Source organism: Mus caroli, unplaced genomic scaffold (assembly GCF_978045245.1).
Source record: "Mus caroli unplaced genomic scaffold, Mus_caroli_1 scaffold_11, whole genome shotgun sequence".
Lineage (NCBI taxonomy): Eukaryota > Metazoa > Chordata > Mammalia > Rodentia > Muridae > Mus > Mus caroli.
This window is the reverse complement of record NW_028227266.1, coordinates 4,576,950-4,604,286: the sequence shown is the minus strand read 5'-3', so window position 1 is coordinate 4,604,286 and position 27,337 is coordinate 4,576,950. Positions and strand designations below refer to the sequence as shown.

The 27,337-nt window shown below is 44.2% G+C and overlaps 1 protein-coding gene across 8 annotated transcripts; it reads left to right on the top strand.

Moving 5' to 3' along the window:
• On the top strand, positions 1–27,337 carry LOC110302303 (baculoviral IAP repeat-containing protein 3). Of its 8 annotated transcripts, XM_085844395.1 has the most exons (13): positions 157–315; positions 4,340–5,504; positions 6,749–7,360; positions 7,776–7,872; positions 8,288–8,460; positions 11,786–12,730; positions 12,831–12,930; positions 14,406–14,484; positions 15,436–15,484; positions 18,904–19,143; positions 22,089–22,340; positions 23,264–23,305; positions 23,511–27,337. In XM_085844395.1, exons 6-13 carry the CDS (start codon positions 11,878–11,880, stop codon positions 23,702–23,704), a joined length of 1,809 nt encoding a protein of 602 aa, XP_085700521.1. In that variant the 5' UTR covers positions 157–315; positions 4,340–5,504; positions 6,749–7,360; positions 7,776–7,872; positions 8,288–8,460; positions 11,786–11,877; the 3' UTR covers positions 23,705–27,337. The 8 variants fall into 8 exon arrangements, 7 of the variants coding, with proteins under 7 accessions (XP_085700520.1, XP_021028804.1, XP_085700521.1 ...); XM_029481714.2 differs by lacking the exon at positions 8,288–8,460; XM_085844396.1 differs by lacking the exons at positions 4,340–5,504; positions 8,288–8,460.

The following is a 27,337-nucleotide window of genomic DNA, read 5'->3' as shown; positions in this document are numbered from 1 at the left end:
TAAATGACACGAGGGGGAGCTGGGTCCAGGAAGTCACGCACAGAAGAGCCACGGAAATCCCCAGCCAGGGTGGCCACCAAGGGTGAGGAGGAAGTGCGTCTGGTTTTCACCCTGGAGTTCCCCGGAGCCCTGGAGGAAAGCACCGCAGGTCGGAGCAGCCCTGGGCCGGGCAGGGTGGGGGCAGTGGCCAAGGCCTAGCTGGGGACGATTTAAAGGTGTCGCGCCACCCAGCCACACCCCACAGGCCAGGCGAGGGTGCCACCCCCGGAGATCAGAGGTCATTGCTGGCGTTCAGAGCCTAGGAAGTGGGCTGCGGTGAGTACGCGCGCGCGTGGGGATCTAGCCAGGGTCCCCGTAGTGGCTCGAGGATCACCAGGGTGACTAGATCCGAATAAGAACCTGCAAAACCGGTTTCTATGTGCATCGGTGGTCCTGCGGGAGGGCGACCTACAGGTTGGCGACGCTGACCTTGGCTGCCCATCCCCCCTCACCCCCCTCCGTTTGCGGGAGCTCGACTTTCTGAGTCTTTTCGGGTCTCTGACTTTCTGAGTGAGGCATAGGTGCCGAGAAGTTGCATTTTAATTAGGCTGCTGCGGGAGGCATCTGGGAGACTTGACACAGTGAGAACTCTGGCGTCTAAGGATGAGCTTATGGAAAGCTCATGGTTGTTTCTTGGTGATCAGCTCAGGAAAACACTAAAGCTCTTTCTTTTTTTTTTCTTTTTCTCTTTTCTTTTTCTTTTTCTTTCTTTCTTTCTTTTTTTTTTTTTTTTTTTTTGGTTTTTCGAGACAGGATTTCTCTGTATAGCTCTGGCTGTCCTGGAACTCATTCTGTAGACCAGGCTGGCCTCGAACTCAGAAATCTGCCTACCTCTGCCTTCCAAGTGCTTGGATTAAAGGAGTGATGGGTGTGTCAGAGACCATTTCACACTATAGCTGACACTGGCTTTGAACTCCGGAAAATCCTCCTGCCTTAACCCCTTCCGTGCTGGGATTATAGGCCTGAGTCACTGTACTCAATTTCTCAGCAGTACTCTTAATCTAGCCGGTAAATCTCTGGAGTCGTTTCTGTCTGCCCCATGCCAGGTTCTGATCATCTGTTGTAAGAAGCAGGTGCCATTACTATCCCCTTTTCCCACCTAGGAAACTGAGGCACACGTGGCTTTTCTTAGTCTCTCTATGGAGCACTGGTTGCGCTGGAACTGGATAAGTAGAACAGGCCGGCTTTGAACTCAAGGAAACACTGACATCTACCTACCTCTGCCTCCAGGGTAATGGGATTAGGGGCGTATCTGGCCACTTGGTGGTTTTCTTTCCCACCATTACACTGTTGGTGGAAAAGGGACTGACTCTCTTGAAATCCTGTGATGTGAGACTCCAGAGCTTGGGAGTAAATTGCCACGAGGCCAAGTTAGCAGTAATAGGGGGAAATTAACAAATGAAAGTGCCATGAACATGCTGGGCACAGCCAGCTGTGCTAAGAAATTCTTCCATGACAGTGTTTGCTGGGGTTAGTAGTGCAGGTCTGTAATCATAGCACTTGGGAGGTGGAGGCTGAAGGATCAGGTGACCAAGGTCAGTCTGGGCTGTGTGTCTCACACAACAGCAGCTAGGCACTGTAGCTGCGGCTACCACAGAAGTTAAAGCTTATTTCCCATTCTGTAGGAGATGTGGTCCAAGGTGGAGGGAAGAAGATGGCACAGCTAATTGCTCCAAAGGGTGGGGACACCCAATAGTCCCTGGGTCTACTGGACATGGTAGTGTAAGCAGAGAAGAAACTGGGGTGCCAAGCTCGTCTATAAGGAACCACTGGAAAGAAAGAGGGCTCCTACACACTGATGTGGACAAGGGCAGGGATCAGAACATGCCTAAGAGGAAGTGGACCCAGTAGCAGAAGTCAATGCTTCCAGCAAATTTGATTTTATGAGTATGGAGAGTGAAAGGTGCTGGCACACGGACTGATTGACTGACTGTCTGTGTTGGAAATGTGGTTCATAAATGCTCTGCTGGCTTGGCTGTGGAGGGAAGGCCAGACTCAGGAGTGGCTGGAGTAGAGACGTCAGCATTACTGTGTAGAGGGACAAGGGGTTTGAGGAAGTATGAAGAGGAGTCCTTCAGAGTAGTAGGAGGGCCCATGAAGGGGCACTTGTTTCTCTGAGGTGGCAAATAGACTGGTGAACAGAGGGCAGGCAAAGGAAGGCAGGCTGAGGGCCTAACCTAGTGAGGAACGGAGCCAGTTGAATGAAACAGTGAGCTTGGAAGGACTGAGGGTTATGTCTACAAATTTGGCTCAGGATGTGGAGAAAACAATTGCCTCTGTTGCTGGGGAAGCAATCTAGTCTAACCTCTAAGGAAATCAGTGGAACAGACCCTCGAAAGATTGAAAACAGAACTACCATAGGACTTAGCTCTACTGCTCCTTGGCAGGCACATGGAGGAGTGTACCTGAGTACCCTGTCACTGCACTGTTGCTGTGGGGAAACACCATGGCCAATACAACTTATAAAGGAAAACATTTAACTGAGGCTTGCTTACAGTTTCAGGGGGAAGTCCATGATCACCGCATGGCAACATGCAAGCGGGTGCTGGAGCAGTATGTCTTAGGGTTTTACTGCTGTGAACAGACACCATGACCAAGGCAACTCTTATAAGGTCAACGTTTAGTTGGGGCTGGCTTACAAGTTCAGAGGTTCAGTCCATTATCATCCAGGAGGAACACACTGGCATCCAGGCACACATGGTACAGGAGGAGCAGAGAGTTCTAGATCTTCATCTGAAGGCTGCTAGTAGAATACTGGCTTCTGGACAGCTAGGATGAGGATCTTAAAGCCCACACCCACAGTGACACACTTACTCCAGCAAGGCCACAGATTCTAATAGTGTCACTTCCTGAGCCAAGCATATACAAACCATAACACAGGAGCTGAGAGTTACAGCCTGATCCATACATAGGTGGCAGGCAGAGAGAGAGAGACAGAGAGAGAGAGAGAGAGAGAGAGAGAGAGAGAGTGAGAGAGAGGAAGAGGAGGGGAGGGGAGAGGAGAGAAAAGGAGAGGAAAGAAGAGGAGAGGGAAGAAGAGGAGAGGGAAGAAGGAGGAGGAGGAAGAGGAGGAAGGGATGGGGGGGTAAGAAGGGAAAGGGAGAGGAGAGGAAGAGGGGAGGGAGACTAGGCCCTGTGTGGCCCACTCTCAGGTCACACACCTCCTCCTACAAGGATACATCTCCTAATCCTTCTTAAGCAGCCCACTGAGAGTGCGGACATTTAGGCATTTAGATGCTTGAGCCTATGAGGGCCATTTTCATTCAAATTACCACACTCTGTTTATTGTGTCACTATTCACTATGGGACAAAATGGATGCCTGTTAACAGGCCAAAGAAGAAATGTGTGTGTGTGTGTGTGTGTGTGTGTGTGTGTATACATTAAAATCCTATTCAGTTGTAAAGAAAATTAAATGGTATCATTTTAAGAAATAGATGGAACAGGAAATCATGTTAGGCAAAAAAATAAAAAAAAATAAAAATAAAAGAGAGAGAGAGAAAAGAAAAAAAGAAACACAGATGTATAAATACAAGTGCGCCTTCATTTCTCCAAAGAGGAACTGTTAAAAACCAATGGAGAGGTGGGAGGGGCAGGAGAGGGTGTGTGTGTGTCAGTACACATCAGTAATTCTAATGAAAATGATTAGAAGCTGAGTTACTGGCTCATGCCTGTAACCTCAGAACTCAATAACTTATGTTATTGTGAGTTTGAGGTCAACCTGGGTTACAGAGTGAGTTACCAGGCCAGTCTGTGCTATAGCGTGAGTGTCTGTCTCAAACAGAAAGCGAACAAAAACATAAAGAGGCACATGAGAAGGGTAAACTGGACCTGTTGAGAAATCACTGAAAGATTTCAGAAAAGTGGGGCTGGAGAGATGGCCAGGTGGTTAAGAGCACCTGCTGAGTGCGCTTGTGCTGTGAGCATGTGCATGCTATCTGGTCTGCCACTTATGGCTTCTGTTTGCAATATCTTGGCTGATGGTACCCAGTGCAGCATTATTCTCTCTGTGCTAGCGACTGTAGTCAGGCCTTGGATGTGCTATTCATGTGCCCCTACCACTGAACCCTAACTCCAGTCCAAATTTACATAGCTTCTAGATATATACCAGTCTCTATTTTGGAGAAAACCTCTGAAAGAAAAGGTCGTGGTGGTGCTTGCTTGTGATTTGGGAACCTGAGACAGGAAGATTATGAGTTTGAGGCTGTGTTCAACTACATAGGGAAATCCTAGCCTCTAAAAAGAGGAAGTGGGGAGAGAAAGAAAAAAAAAGTTTGACTTTAATTTCTCTATTTTAAACAGGTTTACACAGGACACAAACACTTCTACTACTACTAACTTTTTCTCAGTTTCTTCTGTAAACCAAAACATCAAAAAATGGAGACATAAAAACCCTTAAAAGGGACTTAATCTGATCTTGGGAGATGGTTTAGACAAATGTCTAAAAATGCTAATCCAAAGCATGTAGTCTCATTCTCTGAGGTGTGGTTATTATAACTTGGTTGTGAATTTGACTTCTAAAAGGGAAAGGAGTTCTGTGACTGGGGCACAGTTTTGGTGCACCCTTCAGAAAGTTGCCTGGCAACCTCCCAGTGGCTGCCAGTTTTAAAAAAAGTGCCTGGAGTCTGGAGAGATGGCTCAATGGTTAAGAACACTGGTTGCTCTTCCAGAGGTCCTAAGTTCCATTCCCAGCAACCACATGGTAGCTCATGACCATCTGTAATGGAGTCTGATGCCCTCTTCTGACATGCAGATGGAGCACTCATATACATAAAATACATACATACATACATCTTAAAAAAAAAGTGCCCATGTTCAAGAAAGATCCAAAATGAGTGCTGGTTATCGAGAAAGTAGTAGTCATCCTTCTGCAGGATTATAGTAGTTAGCTGAGGTTGATGACCTGCTGTAAGACTTCAGCAATCACAAAGAACAAACAGGAACAGAATGTTCTGACAGTCATAACAAACTTAGAGGAAGTAAGACAGATATGAACTGTCCACCCACAGAGCCATTGATGTTTTAAAGGCCCCAGTTCTAGTCTAATTAAAGGCTGGGGCTAAACCAGTGCAAATCAGGCAATATCCAATGCCCAGAGAAGCCAGAACAGGGATCAGCCCACACGTCAACTGGCTCTGGGAAGCAGGGATTCTGATTCGTTGCCAGTTAGCATGGAACACTCCTCTCCTCCCAGTCAAGAAACCTCATCCCTGAGACTATCAACCTGTGCAGGATTTGAGATAGGCAAACAAGCAAGTAGAAGACATCCATCCACAGTTTCAGACCCCTCCTGACTACAACGTACACTGTGCTCAACCAGAAGGATGCCTTCTCCATCTTGCCCATGCCAGCCTCTATTTGCAAGATTTGGAGAGAGGCTTTAATGGACAACTCACTTGGACACATCTGCCTCAGGGATTCAAGAACTCGCCCACAATCTTTGATGAGGCACTGCATGAGGACCTGGGTGAGTGCCTAGGGGTCCACCCTCAAGTAACCTTACTCCAGTGAATAGATAACCTAATTGTGGCCCCTGACCTGGAGACATGCCTAAAGGCCATACCAGACCATACTACAGGAGCTGAGTCAACTGGGCTACCAAGTGTCTGCTAAGAAGGCCCAGCTTTGTCAACCGATGTCACTTATCTGGAGCACATCCTCAAGGGGTGTGGGGCAAAGCATGCGGCCAGATGCCTGTAAGCAAACCATCTCAGCATCCCACTTCCATCAACCAAAAGGAAAAAAGGAAAGCATGGGAATTTTGGGGGTCTGCTGGATTTTGTAGACTCTGGGTGCTGAGATACACAAAAGCCATTAAATGAGGCCACCAGGGATTAGGAAGATGAGATAGAAAGGACCTCGGAGGTGGACATGGCTTTTAATACCTTAAGAGGGGCTGGAGAGATGGCTCAGCGGTTTAGAGCACTGACTGAAGGTTCTGAGTTCAATTCCCAGCAATCACGTGGTGGCTCACCACCATCCATAATGAGATCTGGCGCCCTCTTCTGGAGTGTCTGAAGACAGCTACAGTGTTACATATAATAAATAAATCTTAAAAAAAAAAAAAAAAAAAAAAAAAAGACCTTAAGAAAAACCTTACTTTAAGCACTGGCTCTGGCCAGCCCAGACATTCACAGACCTTCCCACCTTTATATGGGTAAAAGAAAATGGTTGGCAAAGTAGGTGCTCATCCAAACTTTAGGCCCATGGAAAAGACCTGTGGCCTATTTGTCTAAGAAGCTGGATTAGGTGTCTCAGAGATGGCCAGCCTGTCTCTGGATTATAGCTGCCACCACTCTGCTGGCCAAGGATGCTGACAAGATAACCATGGGGCAGGAACTTGTATCACTACCCCCCAAGATATTGAGAGGATTCTCAAGAATCCACCCAGCCAATGGCTATTCAAGGCTAGACTGGTACCATTCCAAATACTGCTTTTGGATCCTCCTGTATAAGATATAACCCATTGTCTGCCCTAAACCCAGCCACCCTGCTATTGGACCCATCCTCAGACATTCAGCATGATTGCTCTCTATAGTTTTGGGGCATGTTCAAAACATTAGGCAAGACCCAACATCCCCTGGCTGGATACTGAGTCCATTTAGTTCACAGATGAGAACAGCTTCATCCATGATGATATGCAGGGTGGGGTGGTGGGGGTGGTGGTAGTGGACTTGATTTCTGTTATTTGGATAACTTCTTTGCTTCCAGGAATTCATTGCTCTGGGCATCAAAAGGGACATCAGCTGATAAAGCCACAAGGGAAGTTTCCTAAGCGTTCACTGCTTACATCCTGGTAGCCTTGCCACCCTCTGCACTCCTAGCTGTCCACAATTATACTTCTGAGGACAAACAAGATCAGGCCAAATGCCAGGAAATCTCTAGAAGAGGTGAATAGTTACATATTGCCAAGATCTGTACCATCTTACCTAAGAAGTTTGCTAAACAACTCATCCATCAAATCCATCAGGCCTTGCATCTGGGTCACCAGAAATTAAAAGAATTGTTGCAAGTGGTAAAATATAGAATATTTGACTTGATACACTTGGTTGCTCCACCTGCCAGGCTGTGAACCCCTCAAGCTTCAATCAAGGAACCATGGAAACCAGAATTAGAGGCTCACAGCCAGAGGCCATGGGAAATAGATTATATGGAAATAAAGCCAGGAACATATGGATATAAATACCTGCTAGTTTTTATAGATACCCTACAAAGAAGGAAACTGCCAATGTAGTGGCAAAGATGATTCTAGAAGACATCATACCCAGGTACAGTCTGCCCACCCTGCTTGGGCCTAACAGTGGACCAGCATTTATCTCTCAGGTAATTCAATCTTTAATACATGTCTTGGGGACCAATTGGAAACTGCATTGTATATATAGACCCCAGAACTCAGGACAGGTAGAGAGCATGAATCAGACCCTGAAGGAGGCCTTGACCAAATCAACCCTTGAAACTGCCGGTTACTTGGTGTCTCTCTTACCTTATGCCTTATATAGGGCTAGGAACACCCCTATACCTTATACCCCCTCAAAGGGGGTCTCACCGCCTTTGAGATCCTGTATGGAAGGCCCTCTCCCATGTTGCCTAACCTCTAGTCGATATTCTAGCTGAATATGACCAACATAAGTTCTTGGAGACTTGGGGGGCCCTCCACAGAATCTAGAAACAACTTTGGCCTTCCATCTGTCAGGTTTATGAATCTGCTCCTCCCCCAACCCTCTTTGCTTTGAATCAGGTGATGAAGTCTAGATTAAAAGAAAACCACAAGACCCTGGAACCTTGATGGAAAGGACCTCACACATGTGATCCTGACCATGTCAACAACTGTGAAGGTAGATGGGATTGGGGCATGAATATACCATTCCCATGTCAAGCCTGCTAGTAGAGAGATAACCCACCTTAAGAGCAACGGAAGGCAACCCCACATTCCACCAAATTATAAAAGCTTTGACTTCAATACTCCTAGTGCTTCTTGCTTACAGCTTACAGCTTGCTGCATCAACCACTAACCCCCACTATCCCCTGAGTCTAACTTGACAGATAATTAGTTCTGGAATGGGTAAGATTGCCAACTCTGACACCCACTTGGCTCTCTGGGGCACTTGGTTCCCTGATCTTCAGGTAGACCCGTGTGATCTCATGAATGAGGGATGGGACCCCTCAGATCAACAGCCCTTCCTTGGTTATGGTTTGTAACTCCTGGGGACCGAGGAGACACACGGACTCAGGCCTTTTATATCTTCCCAGGACATTCTCGGACTGGAACCATCGGGCAAAACACGATGGTCCAGAGTACTTTTTCTGTGCAACATAAGGATGTGAGCCTACTGGATGGATAAACTGGAAACCTCCTGTTAAAGATGATCTCATTGCTGTGACCTACCTGGTTTGGGGATACCTAGCCCCCAGAAGAAATACTTGTAGGCCTTGCTTTGAACCCCCTTACTATCTGGGTATCACTGGGGGGGTGATGTAACAACCTTATCATTAAGTTTACAGATGCTGGTAAGAAACTGGATTGACTGAGAGTAAGACATAGAAATAAAGACTTTATATCTCTCAAAAAAACCAAAAAAAAAAAAAAAAAAAAAAAAAGACTTTATATCACTCACTGGCTGTGATCCTGACTCCTAGTCACCATCCAGCTACTTCAACATGGCCTCTCAGGACCCCCGGTTACTTTGAGCACCAACAAGGTGTTAGTAAAACCAACTTACCACCCTCTAACACCCTGTCACCTGAGTCAGGACCCCTGAAGTCAGGCCTGAGTCCGTGTGTCTCTTCGGGCCCCAGGCGAGTTACAAACTGTAACCAAGGAAAGGCTGTTGATCTGAGGGGTCCCATCCCTCATTCATGAGGTCACACGGGTCTACCTGAAGATCAGGGAACCAAGTGCCCCGGAGAGCCAAGTGGGTGTCAGAGTTGGCAATCTTACCCATTGCAGAACTTTCTGGGTTCTTAACTCCTCCCGCTCAGATCTAACCTAGGACTGTTGGTTATGCTTGTATATTTAGCTTCCTTATTATGAAAGAATAGCAGTGTCCAGGGATTATTCACAGAGCATAGATGGTAACTGCTGTAGATGGCAACAGGCAGGCAGAAATCAATAAATAACAGGACAGGGACTTAGCATTGGAAATCGGGCACCCTCTGAATATTCCCATCTCTGAGACCTCACTATGCCCCCTACTACTGCAGGATACGTGCTGCCCCCAGATGGTGCTTGGTGGACTTGTGCCTCGGTGCTCACCCCATGCATTCATGCCCTAGTTTTAAATGTGCCTGAGGATTTTTGTGTTCTGGTACAACTCTTCTCTCAGGTAGCTTATACAGGAGAGAATATACTAGACCAGTTGGCTTCTCCAATACACCGGGTAGAAGGAGTTGCCGCAGCCACATCCAACCTCTTAGGGTTGGCTGGCACTGCTGGCATAGTTGCCTCGGCCTTGATTCTCCAGGATAAAAATTATAAGGCCCTGCAAATGGCCATAGATGCTGATCTGGAAGAGGTTAGAAAAACCCATTACTGCACTAAGGAGTCCTTCTCTTCCCTGGCAAAGGAGTCCTACAAAATAGAAGGGGCTTGGACTTTTCCTTCAGCAAGTAGGTTTCTGTCTGGCCTTAGAGGAACAATACTGTTTTTACACCAACCATTCCAGGGTTGATATAAGTCCCTCTTTAACTGGTCCCCTTCTTTAACCACCCTTGCTTCAGCCCTGGCCAGACTTATCATCCTTTCACTATTAACCTTAACTTGTGGACCCTAAATAATTAATGCTTTAGTCAGGTTTGTCAAGGAATAAATATCTACTGTCCAACTGATGATTCTCAAGCAGCAATACCAGTTCATGGCATGGAAACATCTCAAGGATTCAAGATGCCATTACTCAAGGGGGAAATGAGAGGACTGAGCTAGACTGACACCATGACAGGCTGTGAGATGCCAATTCAAGGGGACTAGGCCTAAGTTTCTGTTTCCCAGAACTGAACAAACCAGTTCCAGGAAAAACCATGGCCTGCAGCCAACTAATCAAGAGCTTCCCTGCCATCTGGCCTGAGGCAAAAAAGTCATCAATAGTTCTAGAAAGTACCCCCAAACCCTACCTAATCGCAGAGACACCCACACCCCTAAAGAGCCAACCAATCAAGATAAAGGTCACTTACCTTTCTCTGGAATCCCCATAATAAGCTTAACATTGAGCCTGCAAGCTCACCTGAGGATTGCCGTTTTGATGAATGGTAGACCCCTGTATGCTAGATTTCTGCAGAATAAACATTCCTTGCTTTTATATACTATTTGAGTCTGGAGTGTTATTTTTCAGTGATTTGTGTACCCGTACAGGAGTGGGCAGTGAGGTTAGATACAATGATGTCTCCTGAGGGAGGGAGACTCTGTGACAACTGTGCTGTTTCTCCTTCTACCTGGAGATGATGAACTGGTGTTCTTGGTAGCAAATCTGCCACATCAGTACATAGCAGGAAGTTACACCAACCAGTGGCAGCAAACCCTGGTGCCTCGACATAGAAATGATTTTGCTAATGATTAATAAATCTTTTTCTGTTTGTTTGTTTGTTTGTTTTTGTTTTTCGAGACAGGGTTTCTCTGTGTAGCCCTGGCTGTCCTGGAACTCACTTTGTAGACCAGGCAGGCCTCGAACTCAGAAATCCACCTGCCTTTGCCTCCTAAGTGCTGGGATTAAAGGCATGCACCACCACTGCCCAGCTGGTTAATAAATCTTGCAGGAGAATTTCTTAATTCTGAAAGACTGTTGTTTAGATGGTAATGGGGTTTTCTTTTTCTTTCATCTTGATAAATATGGGCACAAGGAATACCCTTTGAGATAATTTCTGACCAAAACTAAGACTTTGAGTCTCAAGATGGCAGTGGTGAGCATGCCTTTAATCCCAGCACTCCAGAGGCAGAGGCAGGGGATGTCTGAGTTCAAGACCAGCCTGGCCCACAGAGTGGGTTCTAAGACAGCCAATGCTACACAGAGAAACCCTGTCTTGACCACCGTCCCCCAAGTAAAGAAGTATGAGTCTTGCAGGATAACTCAGTGGTAAGGCACAGGCTTTGTATACCAAGGCCCTGGACTCAGTTCCTAGTGCGACCCCGTCAAGCAGCAAAGGTGTTTTGAGTAGAGGATTAATTAATATCTCTGATCTTGGTCCTTTGAAAGGAAACAAAAACTAATCAAAAAGTTTTGAAGAGCTGGGTGGTGATGGCACATGCCTTTAATCCCAGCACTTGGGAGGCAGAGGCAGGCAGATTTCTGAGTTCAAGGCCAGCCTGGTCTACAGAGTAAGTTCCAGGACAGCCAGGGCTATACAGAGAAACCCTGTCTCGAAAAGCCAACCAACCAACCAACCAACCAAAAAAAAAAAAAAAAAAAAAAAAAAAAGAAAGAAAGAAAAGAAAACAATCTAAATTATGCTTTCATTCTATAGGAAACATAGTTTTTAATACAGCTTGGGTAACTGGTACTGATATATTCCAGTGGCAAAGGGAAGCAGACTTGTCCCTCAGGATGTGTGGCTTAGAAGGCCCCCAAGCATTGTGCTTCAGAATGGGACTAACCTTAGTCACATATTGGCTATTAGGTAGAGTCTTGTCTTTATTATATGAATGAAGATTATACAAAGGTATGGTTGTGTGTAATTGTGCCTTAAGGGTCAGATGTGAAATCATCCTACTGAAACCCAAAATACATAAAAGAAAAAAAAATGAGTTTGTTCTTATTTTAGGTATCAGCCTAGCAGTAAAACCGACCAGAAGCCATGCACAAAAGTACATCCCCAGAGAAAGACTTGTCCCTTCCCCTCCCTGCCATCTCACCATGAACATGGTTCAAGACAGTGCCTTTCTAGCCAAGCTGATGAAGAGTGCTGACACCTTTGAGTTGAAGTATGACTTTTCCTGTGAGCTGTACCGATTGTCCACATACTCAGCTTTCCCTGCGGGAGTTCCTGTGTCAGAAAGGAGTCTGGCTCGTGCTGGCTTTTACTACACTGGTGTCAATGACAAGGTCAAGTGCTTCTGCTGTGGCCTGATGCTAGACAACTGGAAACCAGGGGACAGTCCCATTGAGAAGCACAGAAAGTTGTACCCCAGCTGCAACTTTGTACAGACTTTGAATCCAGCCAACAGTCTGGAAGCTAGTCCTCAGCCTTCTCCTCCTTCCACAGCGATGAGCACCATGCCGTTGTGCTTTGCAAGTTCTGAGAACACTGGCTATTTCAGTGGCTCTTACTCAAGCTTTCCCTCAGACCCTGTGAACTTCCGAGCAAATCAAGATCGTCCTGCTTTGAGCACAAGTCCCTACCACTTTGCAATGAACACAGAGAAGGCCAGATTACTCACCTATGAAACATGGCCATTGTCTTTTCTGTCACCAGCAAAGCTGGCCAAAGCAGGCTTCTACTACATAGGACCTGGAGATAGAGTGGCCTGCTTTGCGTGTGATGGGAAACTGAGCAACTGGGAACGTAAGGATGATGCTATGTCAGAGCACCAGAGGCATTTCCCCAGCTGCCCGTTCTTAAAAGACTTGGGTCAGTCTGCTTCGAGATACACTGCCTCCAACCTGAGCATGCAGACACACGCAGCCCGTATTAGAACATTCTCTAACTGGCCTTCTAGTGCACTAGTTCATGCCCAGGAACTTGCAAGTGCGGGCTTTTATTACACAGGTAAGAAACATTCTGAGAATTATAAAGATCTGTCATGTGTTATACACTCGAAAGGGCAAATTTTATATGTTTATAAGTTTTCGTTCAAAATGAATTTTAGGACACAGTGATGATGTCAAGTGTTTTTGCTGTGATGGCGGGCTGAGGTGCTGGGAATCTGGAGATGACCCCTGGGTGGAACATGCCAAGTGGTTTCCAAGGTAACGGCTTTGAAGTTATTGCATCTTTTATGTTTTCATGAGATACATTATCTTCTTTTATAGCAAGTGTGCCTCTTAAGTCCTGCAGATTTTATTTTATTCTTATGTGTATGAGTGTTTTGCGTATATGTCTGTATACTGTTTGCATGCAGTGACCGCAGAGGCCAGGAGAGGACACTGGAGCCTCTGTGACTAGACTTCTAGATGGTTGTGGGTCAACATGTGGGAGCTGGGAATTAAACCTGGGTTCTCTGAAAGAAAAGCCAGTGCTCTGTCTTGCTGAGCCTTCTCTTAAGCTCCATTACTTCAGATTTTAAACATTATAAAGAATATAGAGAACATTCACATTGATTTTTTTAAGTGCTTTGCATTGTGATAGTTAAAAACTTTTTTTCTTTTCCATTTATTTGTTTTATGTGTATGTGGTCAGGGGATAAGTTTTGAGGGCCAGTTCTCACCTTTTACCCTTGCGATTGGACTCAGGTTACTAGGCTTGGTGGGAAGCACTTTTGCTAGCTGAGCCATCTCACCAGCCCCTCACACTGTGAATACACAAGCACTGTGAGCCTGCTTTGATGCTGCCATGAGTCACTTTATAGTTAAATTTGATAATTTACCTGTATTACCTAGGGATTGGCAACCTCCTTAGTAGAGGAGTCATAACGAATGTCACATTCTTTCCTGAGAGTGCATCTATACATGTTTTTAGCCCATAAAATTATCATGCAGATGACCAGATGGCTTATTTAGGAGACTCCATATTTGCTTAAGGGAATTTTTAGGAACCTTTGAAGAGTAGAGAGCAGTGAGGAGCTCTGAGGAGCCAGCTGGAGGGCGGTGGCTGAGGGGCTCCTCATGGCCACTGCTTGGTGGCTCAGCTGCTTACTCAGTCCCCAGTTCCTGTGATTTTGGTAACTGAAGGACCAGATGCTTGCTGCTTGTTTCCATGAGTTCCACTGCATTTACACACACAAACCACACATAGAAATGTACACAAGTAAAAAATCTTCATGCATAGTCAGTGTGCGCTGAGCTGGGGCTTATTTCTCTTCCAACATTAAGAATCTGACCTCCAGGGCTGGTGAGATGGCTCAGTGGGTAAGAGCACCCGACAGCTCTTAGCTCTTCCAAAGGTCCGGAGTTCAAATCCCAGCAACCACATGGTGGCTCACAACCATCCATAATGATCTGACGCCCTCTTCTGGTGTGTCTGAAGACAGCGACAGTGTACTTACATATAATAAATAAATAAATCTTAAGGGAAAAAAAAAAGAATCTGACCTCCAGTAGTTCCTCCCCAGGGCGCTTAACCAGCTTCCACCTGAGATGGTCATCCAGACATGGGTTTGTTATTAAGTTTCATTTCACTTTCTGAAATTAAGATTAATTTTTGGTCATAAACATGAACTATACGTTATGAGGCTGATGATGAGTGATGTTGTCTTATTAAGTAATTCCTGGTGTTTATGCTTTAGGTGTGAGTACTTGATCAGAATCAAAGGCCAAGAGTTTGTCAGCCAAGTTCAAGCTGGCTATCCTCATCTACTTGAGCAGGTAGGAGGCCTCCCTTTTTTATTTTTAATTATTATTTAAAAAAATTATTGGCTGGGCATGGTGGCGCACACCTTTAATCCCAGCACTCGGGAGGCAGAGGCAGGTGGATTTCTGAGTTTGAGGCCAGCCTGGTCTACAAAGTGAGTTCCAGGACACCCAAAGGCTACACAGAGAAACCCTGTCTCAAAAAACAAAAACAAAACAAAACAAACAAAACAAAAAATTATTGGTTTGCAAAAATTACTTTTAAAAATTTATTTGTAAAAATAAATCAGAATAATATTTCAGTAAAAAGTGAAAGTTGTTTTAAAACACGCCCTCCTTTCTTCTCACAAATGTCAACCTAAGTGTGCAAGGCACTTCTCTTTTGAGAAAAACAGATCTGTACCTATTAGCCACATGGAAGATAGTATTTGTTCTATTTCTCTTTAAGCTGTCGTCTAATCAGCTAATAATAAATTAAACTCTGAAATTAATAAAGTAAATAATACATTTGAGGAAAACAACTTTACTGTGTAACCTTTTCTTAAGTGATTTGAGAAAGCATTTCTCCTTGGAAAGCTAATGAGATCTTATTTGTCTGAGGTTCAAAAACGTGTTTGCCATGGCCAGCAGACCTGACTGGCATGGACTGTGTCTCAGCAGATGACTAGGGAATGTGAGATTTGCAGATTCAGGATCAGCCTGCTGCCTCCCAGGAAACCCAGCCTGTCCTGCCCAATGAGGACAGACTTAGCTCACTGGAGCACAGTCTCCATAAGAAGCTGTTAGTTTAGAGCCTCATTATTCAAATCCCTGGTGAATGTAAATGAAACATTGCTTCTGACTGAGGAAATGCCCTGTTGATGACAAAGTCAGTTGGTGGTAGGTTAAATGGAGCAGGTCTGTTGGTCATTTTCAGTGCAGTGCTACGATGCAGTTTACATTTTAACATGTGTATTTTTTCCTTAGCTATTATCTACGTCAGACTCCCCAGAAGATGAGAATGCAGAAGCAGCAAGTATGTATAATAATCATAATTCCTGCATTACAGTGCTCCGTTTTGCATTAAGGTTGAAGGGAAGCTGAATACAGCTGTAATCCAGCGTCTGGAAAGCAGAAGTGGAAGGCTGATGTGCTCCAGGCCCTATGGAATTATGTGAGACCTTGTCCTAGAAATAGAAATGATTGAAAGGTTATCATAGGAAATGAATATGCATGTTCATTTCTAATTTATAATTGAAAATGTGATTTATAATAAAGACACCCTGTTACTGTCAATAAGCAAACATCAATAAGCAACAAGAGTTGCTTGGAGAAATTTATTATGTATGTATTTATTTATTTTATTTTTTTTAAAGATTTATTTATTATTATATCTAAGTACACTGTAGCTGTCTTCAGATATACCAGAAGAGGGCATCAGATCTCATTATAGATGGTTGTGAGCCACCATGTGCTTGCTGGGAACTGAACTCAGGACATCTGGAAGAGCAGTTGGTGCTCTTAACCACTGAGCCATCTCTCCAGCCCACTTGGAGAAATTTTAAAAACAGCATAAATATCTAGTTTATGCTTCAGGCCTCATAGATTGATCAGTGTATGTAAGTGTGTATCTTGGGTCTCTATGTATAATTGTTTTTTATGGTCCTGGGGGTTGAACCTAGGACCTCAGGCATAACAATCATAACCTCTTTCCCTAGCTCCACCCCATAGCAGTGGGCATCTACACTTTAAGCAAACTACATTCATCTAGCCTTACCCTGTTGTTGGGCAGTTGTGGAAATACATATACTGTGCCTTCTATTGCTGGTATACTCTTCCTGTCCCGTAGAAAGGGTAGAACACAGAATTCTATTTTTTTCACTGGGAACCCTAGGCGCGGATTGCCAATGGAACTTACTTGTTACTGAGACCCACGAGGATGGAGCAGTCGTTTGAATAGGTGCCTTGACCTTATGTTTTAGTGTTCAGTGCAATACATTTTAATCATTTGTTTACTTTCATGTATGTGCATTGGTGTTTTGCCTGCTAGTATGTTTGTGTGAAGTGTCAGGTCCCCTGGAACTGGAGTTAAAGACAGTTGAGAGCTGTCACTGAATACTAGGAATTGAACCTGGGTCCTCTGGAAGAGCAGTCGGTGCTCTTTTTTTTTGTTTGTTTGTTTACTTTTCTTTTTCTTTTTTTTTTTTTTAATTTTTTTTATTAGGTATTTTCCTCATTTACATTTCCAGTGCTATCCAAAAAGTCCCCAATACACTCCCCCCCCACTCCTCTACCCACCCACTCCCACATTTTGGCCCTGGCATTCCCCTGTACTGGGGCATATAAAGTTTGCAAGTCCTATGGGCCTCTCTTTCCAGTGATGACCTACTAGGCCATCTTTTGATACATATGCAGCTAGAGTCAAGAGCTCTGGGGTACTGGTTAGTTCATAATGTTGTTCCACCTATAGGGTTGCAGTTCCCTTTAGCTCCTTGGGTACTTTCTCTAGCTCCTCCATTGGGGGCCCTGTGATCCATTCAATAGCTGAAGAGCAGTCAGTGCTCTTAACCACTGAGTCATCTCTCTAGCCCATAAGCCCATATGGCCCTGTTGATTTTTGTTGTTGATGTTGTTCAAAGGAAAGAATAAAATAGCAAGATAAGCATGTGACTGTTCTCATGAGCTAATTACATTGGGGACAGATAATGCCCAGATAATAGAACAGGATCTGAAAGAGAAGGTGAAGAGACAACTGTCTAAATCTGGGGAATACAAAAGGCTTTCTAGGAGGCCAAATGTGGCAGCATCTGTCTGGGGCAGGGCCTGAAATCTAAGTACTTGGAGGGTTAAGGCACAGGGTCGTACATTCCTAGCCAGCCAGGGTTATACAGTGAGTGGCCAGCCTGGATAACCTACTGAAACCTTGTCTTAAAAGAACAAACCGCCGGGCGTGGTGGCGCACGCCTTTAATCCCAGCACTCGGGAGGCAGAGGCAGGCGGATTTCTGAGTTCGAGGCCAGCCTGGTCTACAAAGTGAGTGCCAGGACAGCCAGGGCTACACAGAGAAACCCTGTCTCGAAAAAACCAAAAAAAAAAAAAAAAAAAAAAAAAAGAACAAACCAAGGTTGGCAGATGACTCAGCCCAAGTTGTAGCCCCTGGACTCACATGGTCGAGGAGAAAACTGACTCTTGAAAGTTGTCCTCTGATTACCCACGTGCCATAGTGCACACATCCCTTCTCAAGAAAGAAAGAAAGAGAGAGAGAGAGAAAGACCCATAAATAAAGCAAACTAAAAAATGAAAAAAAAAAAGGCACTCTGGAAGAAATGCTTATCTTAGTAGAGAGCCCAAGAACAAATGGAATCAGTTAACTGACAGGGCAGAGCATATTCTGGGCAAGACAACATCAGAGGCTAAGCAACATGGAATAGGGACATTCAAAGAACAGAGCAAAGATTTTTGTCAGCCAGAAGAGGGAGCTGCAGCCAGGGAATTATGAGGCCAGCTTGCTGAATCAAGAGCTCTCAGTTCCTGAGTTCCAGCGCAGAGTGCAAGGGGCAAGTGCATGAGGCTGCTTAAGACCTGGAAGTAGCAAGAGGTGAGGCAGAGCGTTAGATCAGAATGTAACCACAGTTAGATTTGAGATTTGATGGAAGGTTATGGCATTCAGTTTGGGGAGTATGGCACCAGGTTTGCATTTTAAGTGGTTGGGTTGTAGTGTTAAGTAAGCTGGAAAGGGGGTGGGTAGCACTCTGGGACACTGGGGTAGCCAGGCTGAGGCAAGATCCTTGTCTATATGCTGAGCCCTTTTCCCTCACAAACAAACAAAAAGAATGAAAGAAAATTACCCAACCATAAATTAAAGCGTGAAACCATGCCATTTGCAGGAAATGGAAAGAACTAGAAATATCAAAGTATGTGCTGTGTGAATATGAATATACAATTAAAACATTGTAGACAACTAATAAGTACAAACAAAAGGAAGCAAATATGTAGAAGTATATATTTGCTATAGAAAGCCCATTAGTTTATTGATTATAGAGAATGAAGCCCTGATTCTAGTGGAATGCCCTGGCATTCTCTGCTCTCTCCTCTTGAGTAGAACTAATCACAGACTTGAATCTAAAGGCAATAGTATTTTGTATTCTTACTTCAGTGGCTGAATATATGTCATTTTAAAGTTAGCAAAATGCATATTGTATAGTACCTACTTATTTTTTATTTTTAATGGTTCTGATATTGCTATAACTTTCTATTTAAAAACTATATGAAGCCAGATATGTTGGTTTGTGCCTAGCACTTTCTGAGGCAGGAGAATTGGCATGAATTTGAGATCAGCTTGGAACATATAATAAGCTTGAGGCTAGAATGGCCTAGAAGGATTCCTAAAAGAACAACCACAACAAAAAGATGCATGGGCGCTGATAATATCTGTTAAATCCCCTGTCCATATAGTCGTGCATTTTGGCCCTGGAGAAAGTTCGGAAGATGTCGTCATGATGAGCACACCTGTGGTTAAAGCAGCCTTGGAAATGGGCTTCAGTAGGAGCCTGGTGAGACAGACGGTTCAGCGTCAGATCCTGGCCACTGGTGAGAACTACAGGACCGTCAGTGACCTCGTTATAGGCTTACTGGATGCAGAAGACGAGATGAGAGAGGAGCAGATGGAGCAGGCGGCCGAGGAGGAGGAGTCAGGTACAGAGTAACAAGGTCTTTCCTGGGAGAGATGTGCTGTCGCCCATGTGAATTCGAAAAAGATGCCTATCTACCCAGCCTGGCCTTTCTTATGTTTCATATTCTAAATTCAAACTCTGTAAGTAAATTCTTAACAATAAAGTGCATTGTGGAGGACTAGGGAGACGGCTCAGCAGGTAAGGGTGTTTTCTGGTGAACCTGACCGCCATAGCTTGATCCCCAAAACCCATTTGATGGAAGGGGAGAACTGACTTGTCTTACACAAGTAGAGACATGCATGCTGTAGCACATGTACTTACTCTCTCTCATTCTCTCTCTCTCTTTCTCTCTCTCTCTCTCTCTCTCTTAAAATACATCAGAATTGCTCATTAAATTAGAAAATGTGTATGTTGAGCCTGTTAACATATTTTTTTTTTAGATTTATTTATTTTTATTTTATGTGTATGGGCATCTTGCCTGCATGTGTCTGTACAATGTCTATGGAGGCCAGAAGAGGGCGGTGGATCCCCTGGAACTAGTGTTACAGACAGTGAATGGTCAGTTACCAAGTGGGTGCTGGGAATTGAACCCAGGTCCTCTGGAAGAACAGTCTCTGCTCTTAACCACAGAGCCATCTCTCCAGGCCTGCAAACTTTTTTTTTTTAATTTAAATTTTTTTGTTTTGGTTTGGTTTTGGTTTTTCTTGAGATAGGGTTTCTCTGTGCAGCCCAGGCTGTCCTAGAACTTACTCTGTAGACCAGGCTGACCTCAATTAATTTAAATTTTAGGATGAGTTGTTGGCTTTGCCTATAATTACTCATGGAGCTTAAAAACAAAAACAAAAAAACCCCAAACTCCAAAACAATCACACTATATGTATGATTTTTATTTTATGCATGTGTACAAAGATCTTCTCAATTAATAAGCCTTTATGTTTTCCTCTTAAGGCACAAATTATGCACTAAGGAGCTTCATACTACTATTATCAAATCAGTTCTTAAATTTTGAGTAGGTATATATGTGTTTGGGGAGGAGGGGGCTGCCATGCCATGCCATGCCAGATAGATAGAGATCAGAGGATATCTTATTGGAGTTAGAACTCTCCTTCCACAATTTTTGGATTCCACGTATCAGAGTCATGTCATTAGCCTTTAACACGGAGTGATTTCTGCACTGAGCCAGCTCACTAACCCAAAGCACATTCTTGATCCCAAGATGGTTGCTCATTCCCTTTCTTATAAATTGAGATGGATTCTGGAAGAATTATTAATCTAAACATGTCTCAGACTATAATGTTTTAATTAATGATTAATTTCTGTGTGTATGTGTATACCTGTGTGTTTTATGTGTACAGTGCATATGCAGGAGCCTTTGAAGCCTAGAAAAGAGTGTAGCTTTCCTAGAGGAGGATGTGGGCCATCCCTCCAGCCTCCCCTCATTCCAACCCTGTGAGACAGTGTCTCAGGTAGCTCAGACTGGACTTGAACTTGCTATGTAGTTGAATCCTGATCTTCCTCCCTCTACCTCCCAAGCGCTGTGATGTCAGACATGGGTGATGGTCCTGGCTTGATGCACAGATTCAGGTTGAAGTCCCCTGCCTGTCCACACTAGAGCTATCTTCCCTTTCAAGTTCATGGAGTTCAGGGCAAGTTCTCCATTCTTATCGTTGTTTGCTAATCTGCTCTTTGGTCTGTGCTCACAGCCATCTTCCTCTGGGCATGTGCAGCTCTTTTCTTGTTCTGATTGCTATCCTCACTCTGGACCAGAGCCTCAGCAGACCAGAAAGCAGACTTTTTTTTTTTTTTTTTTTTTGAGACTGGGTTTCTCTGTATAGCCCTGGATGTCCTAGAGCTCACTCTGTAGACCAGGCTGGCCTTGAACTCAGAAATCCACCTGCCTCTGCCTCCCGAGTGCTGGATTAAAGGCGTGTGCCACCACGCCCGACTGAAAGCAGACTTTTGAGACAAGATCTTGCTGTGTAGCTCAGACTGGTCTTGAGTTCATGACATTTCTGCTTTAGCCTCCTGAGTACTCGTCTGCCTAGTGAGCTCCAGTCTACTTGGGTTACAGCAGAATGAGACCTCAAAAACAAGCAGGGCTGTCAGTACAACGTAATTGGCAGAGTGCTTGCCAGGCATGTGGGACACCTGTGTATAATCCTGGGTATGGGGTACATGCTTATAGTCCTAGCATCTTTGCAGTAGAAGCAGAAATTTCAGGCCATCCTCAGCAATGACGTGAGTATGAGGCTAGCCTGGGCTACATTAAAAGACAAAAGCAAACAGAAAACAAAAATGCTCATGTATGACTGATTCTTTTTTTTTGTCCTTCATGTGGTTCTGTATAAGTGTCCTAGTGGCAAATTCAATGATCTAAAATCTAACTGCTTCTCCTAAAATAATTTTTCAGACTACCTTTATTAGTATTCATCATTTTATGGATATAGTAGAAAATATCTTCATAGTAGAAAATAGAATACTAAAAATGGGGCTGGAGAGATGGCTCAGTGGTTAAGAGCACCAACTGCTCTTCTGAAGGTCCTGAGTTCAATTCCCAGCAACCACATGGTGGCTCACAACCATCCGTAATGAGATCGGATGCCCTCTTCTGGTGCATCTGAAGACAGCTACAGTGTCCTTACATATAATAATAAATAAATCTTTTAAAAATTAAAAAAAAAGAATACTAAAAATGAAGATATAATGGGCTATGGACATTGCTAGATTTGCAGAGCACCTGCCTAGCAATCACAGAGCCCTGGGTTTGATCCCTAATGATGTGTAAGTTGGGCCTGGGGCCATCTGTCTGGAAAGCTGGCACTCAAGTCAGAACTTTAATGTCATGGTGAATTGGCCACCAAGCTGAGGTACATGAGATCTTTAAACAAACACATATGATCTCATTCATGCATTATATAGTTATGGAAGGCAGCTGTGAGCAGACTGTGTTTCTCTCTCTTCATAAAGATGATCTAGCATTAATCCGGAAGAACAAAATGGTGCTTTTCCAACATTTGACGTGTGTGACACCAATGCTGTATTGCCTCCTAAGTGCAAGGGCCATCACTGAACAGGAGTGCGATGCTGTGAAACAGAAACCACATACCTTACAAGCAAGCACACTGATTGATACTGTGTTAGCAAAAGGAAACGCTGCAGCGACCTCATTCAGAAACTCCCTTCGGGAAATTGACCCTGCGTTATACAGAGATATATTTGGTAAGTGCTAGAAAGTTATTTGGGGGAGCTTTCTAGATCAATTGCAAAGAGGCTCTTATTAGTAATTGGAAATTGTTGAAAAGAACTCAGTCCAATGTATACACTTTAATTGCACAAAATTGAGGGCTTTTGTTGAGTGTAAAGTGTTTAAAATCTGCCGTGTGTTGGAAGGCTCAGAGGAACTGGTGAGATGGCTCAGCAGGTAAAAGTGCTTGCCCCAAAAGTCTATACAAATCTGATGACCTGAGTTTGATCCCAGAACCGCCCACCCTCCCCATGCTTGCATGTCATGTGCTGTTTCTCTCTCTCTCCTCTCTTTCTCTTCTCTCTCTCTCACACACACACACACACACACACACACAAACACACACTCATACACACATTCTCTCTCTCACACACACACATTCTCTCTCTCTCACACACACACACACACACACACACACTCATACACACATACTCTCACACACACACACTCATACACACATTCCCTCTCTCTCTCACACACACACATGCACACATTCTCTCTCTCACACACACACTCATACACACATACTCTCTCTCTCTCTTTCACACACACACACTCATACACACATACTCTCTCTCTCTCTTTCACACACACACACTCATACACACATACTCTCTCTCTTTCACACACACACACTCATATACACATACTCTCTCTCTCTCTTTCACACACACACACACACACTCATGCACATGAAATAAATAAATTTGCTGCTGGGCATGGTAATATATACCTACAATCACAGCATCCAGGAGGCTGAAGCAGGAGGATTGTGAGTTCTTGGGTTACAGAATAATTCTGTGTCTCAAATAAACATTAATACTAGATAAATAAAATATTTAGAATGTAAATACCAGCCTTGATTCCCATACTAATGAGTTCCCCTTTCCTCCCTCAGTGCAACAGGACATTAGGAGTCTTCCCACAGATGACATTGCAGGTAATGGCGCTAAGACTTTAAACCTGCAGAAATCATCATTTTTATTTTCTTGGGATAAGCAAACTGTTCTTCATTGAAAATCCTTTTCTCTTCCCTCACATGGCGTCGTCATATGCCGTGGGACCAGTGCTTGGAAACTGGAGGTGGGAGGATCAGAGTTTGAAGTCAGGCTGTGTTTTAAATAAAACATTTGCCCTCTTCACAGCTCTACCAATGGAAGAACAGTTGCGGAAACTCCAGGAAGAAAGAATGTGTAAAGTGTGTATGGACCGAGAGGTATCCATCGTGTTCATTCCCTGTGGCCATCTGGTCGTGTGTAAAGACTGTGCTCCCTCTCTGAGGAAGTGTCCCATCTGTAGAGGGACCATCAAGGGCACAGTGCGCACATTTCTCTCCTGAACAAGACTGATGTCTATGACTGCAACTTCAGCCAGAAGGAGCAGAAGTTCAGTGTCACTCCCAGCTCCATAAGGAAGTCGAGGCCAGCCTGGAGAGGGTTTTGTTCTTGTTCCTGAAATTCTCAGAGAAGATTTACAATGTTGGCATTTATGGTTCAGAAATTAGAATCTTCTCCAGTTGCTTTAAGAACTGGGAGCACAGATTTCCATGTGTTTTATGCATAGAAATTCCTGTTATTTATTGGATGACATTTTAGAGATATGAAATTTTTATAAAGAATTTGTGAGAAAAAATTAATAAAGCAACATAATTACTTTTTTAAAAAAAATTGATGCTGGGCAGGTTTATCACAGCAAGATTCCTACAATCTCTAAGAATTCATAGATGATGGCTAAGGAGACGGTGCAATTATGACAGTGGGTGACACAAAAGCATGAGGCTCTGAGTTTGAATCTCCCGCAGCCCCACAAAAACACAGGAGTTGAAGTGACAGTCTACAGGAATCAATGCTTTGGTCTCAGTTAGGGTTTTATTACTGTGAAGAGACACTATGACAGGGTAACTGGTCTCCCCCATACCCCCCAGACAGGGTTTCTCTGTGTAGCCCTGGCTGTCTTGGAACTCACTCTGTAGACCAGGCTGGCCTCAAACCCAGAAATCCTCCTGCCTCTGCCTCCCGAGTGCTGGGATTAAAGGTGTGTGCCACCACTGTCAGGAGGGAGCAACTCTTATAAAGAAAATATTTAATTGGGGCTGGCTTACAGTTTCAGAAGTTAAGTCTATTATCATCATGGCAGGAAGTATGACGCATTCAGGCAGACATGGTGCAGGAAAAGTCTACATCTTGATTAGAATGCCTCCAGGAGACTGCGCTTTGGGGGGGCAGGGAGGCATGGAGTTTGAGCACTAGGAGCCCTCAAATCCTACCCCCCATAGTGACACATTTCCTCCAACAAGGCCACACCTTTTAATAAAGTCACTCTGGACTCTGTGCTCACTTACAGCTTCAGTTGCCAAGTTGACACACCTGGGTACATTGATTCTCAGTGGAAATGTGGCCTCTATCGGATTGGCCTGTGGGCACATCTGTAAAGCATTTTCTTAGTGACCAATTGATGTAGGAGTGGCCCAGCCCACAGTGGTGGTGGTATTTCTAGGCAGATGTTCCTGGATGGTATAAAGAAAGCAGATTGAGGGCTGGAGAGATGGCTCAGCAGTTAAGAGCACCGACTGCTCTTCCGAAGGTCCTGAGTTCAATTCCCAGCAACCACGTGGTGACTCACAACCATTTGTAATGAGATCTGATGCCCTCTTCTGGTGCATCTGAAGATAGCTACTGTGTACTTGGATATAACAATAAATAAATCTTTAACAACAACAACAAAAAAGCAGGTTGAGCAAACCTAGGAAGCAAGCCAGTTAAGCAGTGTTCCTGTCTCCAGGATCTTGTTTTGGCTTCCCTAAATAATAAACTGTAATCTGTAAGCAAAATAAATCTTTTCTTCCCCTAGTTAGTGTTAGTTACTGTTTTATTACAGCAACAGAGCGCAAAGTAGGACCATGGAAGAGCATGCAAGAAGCCTTATTTGGATATACTGGGCAGCTAGCAGGCCAAACAGAAAGCCCCTCATAGGAGATGCCCTTTTAGAAACAGCATGTAACCATAATTCAGACAGGAAGAAAGTCAGACTGGGGTGTTTCCTGTCTATGTGCACGGCACAACAACAAGATGGAGAGCCTGAACTGAGGGGCTTCACTGTGGTATTGCTGATCTGGGTTTGGGCTGGGAGTTTGTAGATTTTTGAGAATCTTATTAAGAATGAAATAGATTGCAAAGTATCGAGAATAATTTATTCAAAGTAAATCAAGAGAGTAGGTCAGATAGCAATAGTGTCAAGAGTAGCAGTGGACAGTATGAGTGTCACGGCCTCGTTGTTTGGGGCTTTTGTGGGTTTCAATAGAAGAAGGAATTGGTTGCAAAGGCCATGCTGAGGGCTCCCTATTTTGACTGACAGGACTGGATTATATAAGCCTTCACTCACTGCATGTCCCTTCCCATGATGCATCTGACTTTAATCAGATGAAAATTTAACATGAGATAATAAATAGGGGATTTTCCCTAAAAGTTCACTCAAAGGATACAGTGTGCCTTACTGAGCATGAACCCAAAACCAGTCTAGGCCAATTGGCCATTTCGCCTGTTTGAAGATATAGTTGAATAGAAATGGACATTAATCAAGAGATTGCACCTCAGTTGTTTTAAGCAGGTAGATACATCTGTGTAGCATCTGTGTGGTCTGATGCAGGGGGAGTACCAACTTTGCCTCAGGTTGCTAGGCACAGTGTTCCAGCAGTAGTATGTGTATCACCCAAGCCAAGTGCAATCCCAAGTTGGTAAGATATCCTTCTGGTTGTCTGCCTCAGGAAGGGCGACAATGGCCTTTAGAGCCCCAGCAGTCACTAGGTGTAGTTTTATTGGGTATTAAACACCAGGAAGGCTCTAAATGGCTAATCTGTTGGAACAAAGTCAAAAGAATGACCCATGGTGAACAATGCCTTGGGCAACTGTGAGAGGGGCTCCAGGAAAAAGGCAGAGGGCCTTCTACTCAGGTGCATTTTGTCCCTTGGATTGCTCTTGGACATGATTTTGTGCCTCCTGTGACAAATATTTATATTCAGTTTATAAGACATGTTTATTGGATCATAGCTAAACCAAGCTGGTCTGTGAATGTATCATCTATCTGATAAGGCATTCTGGTTTGTTTTCTTTCTTTCCTGAACATAATCTATAGTACCTGCCAAACAATCATGCTGAAAGGGGTCAGTCCTACATGCTCCACTATGTTCATAGCAGCCTTATTTATAATAGCCAGAAGCTAGAAAGAACCCATATGCCCCTCAACAGAGGAATGGATACAGAAAATGTGGTACATTTACACAATGGAGTACTACTCAGCTATTAAAAAGAATGAATTTATGAAATTCCTAGGCAAATGGATGGACCTGGAGGGCATCATCCTGAGTGAGGTAACCCAATCACAAAGGAACTCACACAATATGTACTCACTGATAAGTGGATATTAGCCCAAAACTTAGGATACCCAAGATATAAGATACAATTTGCTAAACACATGAAACTCAAGAAGAATGAAGACCAAAGTGTGGACACTGTGCCCCTTCTTAGAATTGGGAACAAAACACCCATGGAAGGAGTTACAAAGTTTGGAGCTGTGACGAAAGGATGGACCATCTAGAGACTGCCATATCCAGGGATCCATCCCATAATCACCTTCCAAATGCTGACCCCATTGCATACACTAGCAAGATTTTGCTGAAAGGACCCAGATATAGCTGTCTCTTGTGAGACTATGCCGGGGCCTAGCAAACACAGAAGTGGATGCTCACAGCCAGCTAGTGGATGGATCACAGGGCTCCCAATGGAGGAGCTAGAGAAAGTACCCAAGGAGCTAAAGGCATCTGCAACCCTATAGGTGGAACAACATTATGAACTAACCAGTACCCCAGAGCTCTTGACTCTAGCTGCATATGTACCAAAAGATGGCCTAGTCGGCCATCACTGGAAAGAGAGGCCCATTGGACACACAAACTTTATATGCCCCAGTACAGGGGAAC

Coding starts and splice junctions, on each gene's coding strand:
- LOC110302303 (XM_085844394.1), top strand. CDS start 11,878: ATGAACATGGTTCAAGACAGTGCCTTTCTAGCCAAGCTGATGAAGAGT. Junction 19,144..22,088: donor GGCCGAGGAGGAGGAGTCAG/GTACAGAGTAAC, acceptor CTCTTCATAAAG/ATGATCTAGCATTAATCCGG. Junction 23,306..23,510: donor TCCCACAGATGACATTGCAG/GTAATGGCGCTA, acceptor CCCTCTTCACAG/CTCTACCAATGGAAGAACAG.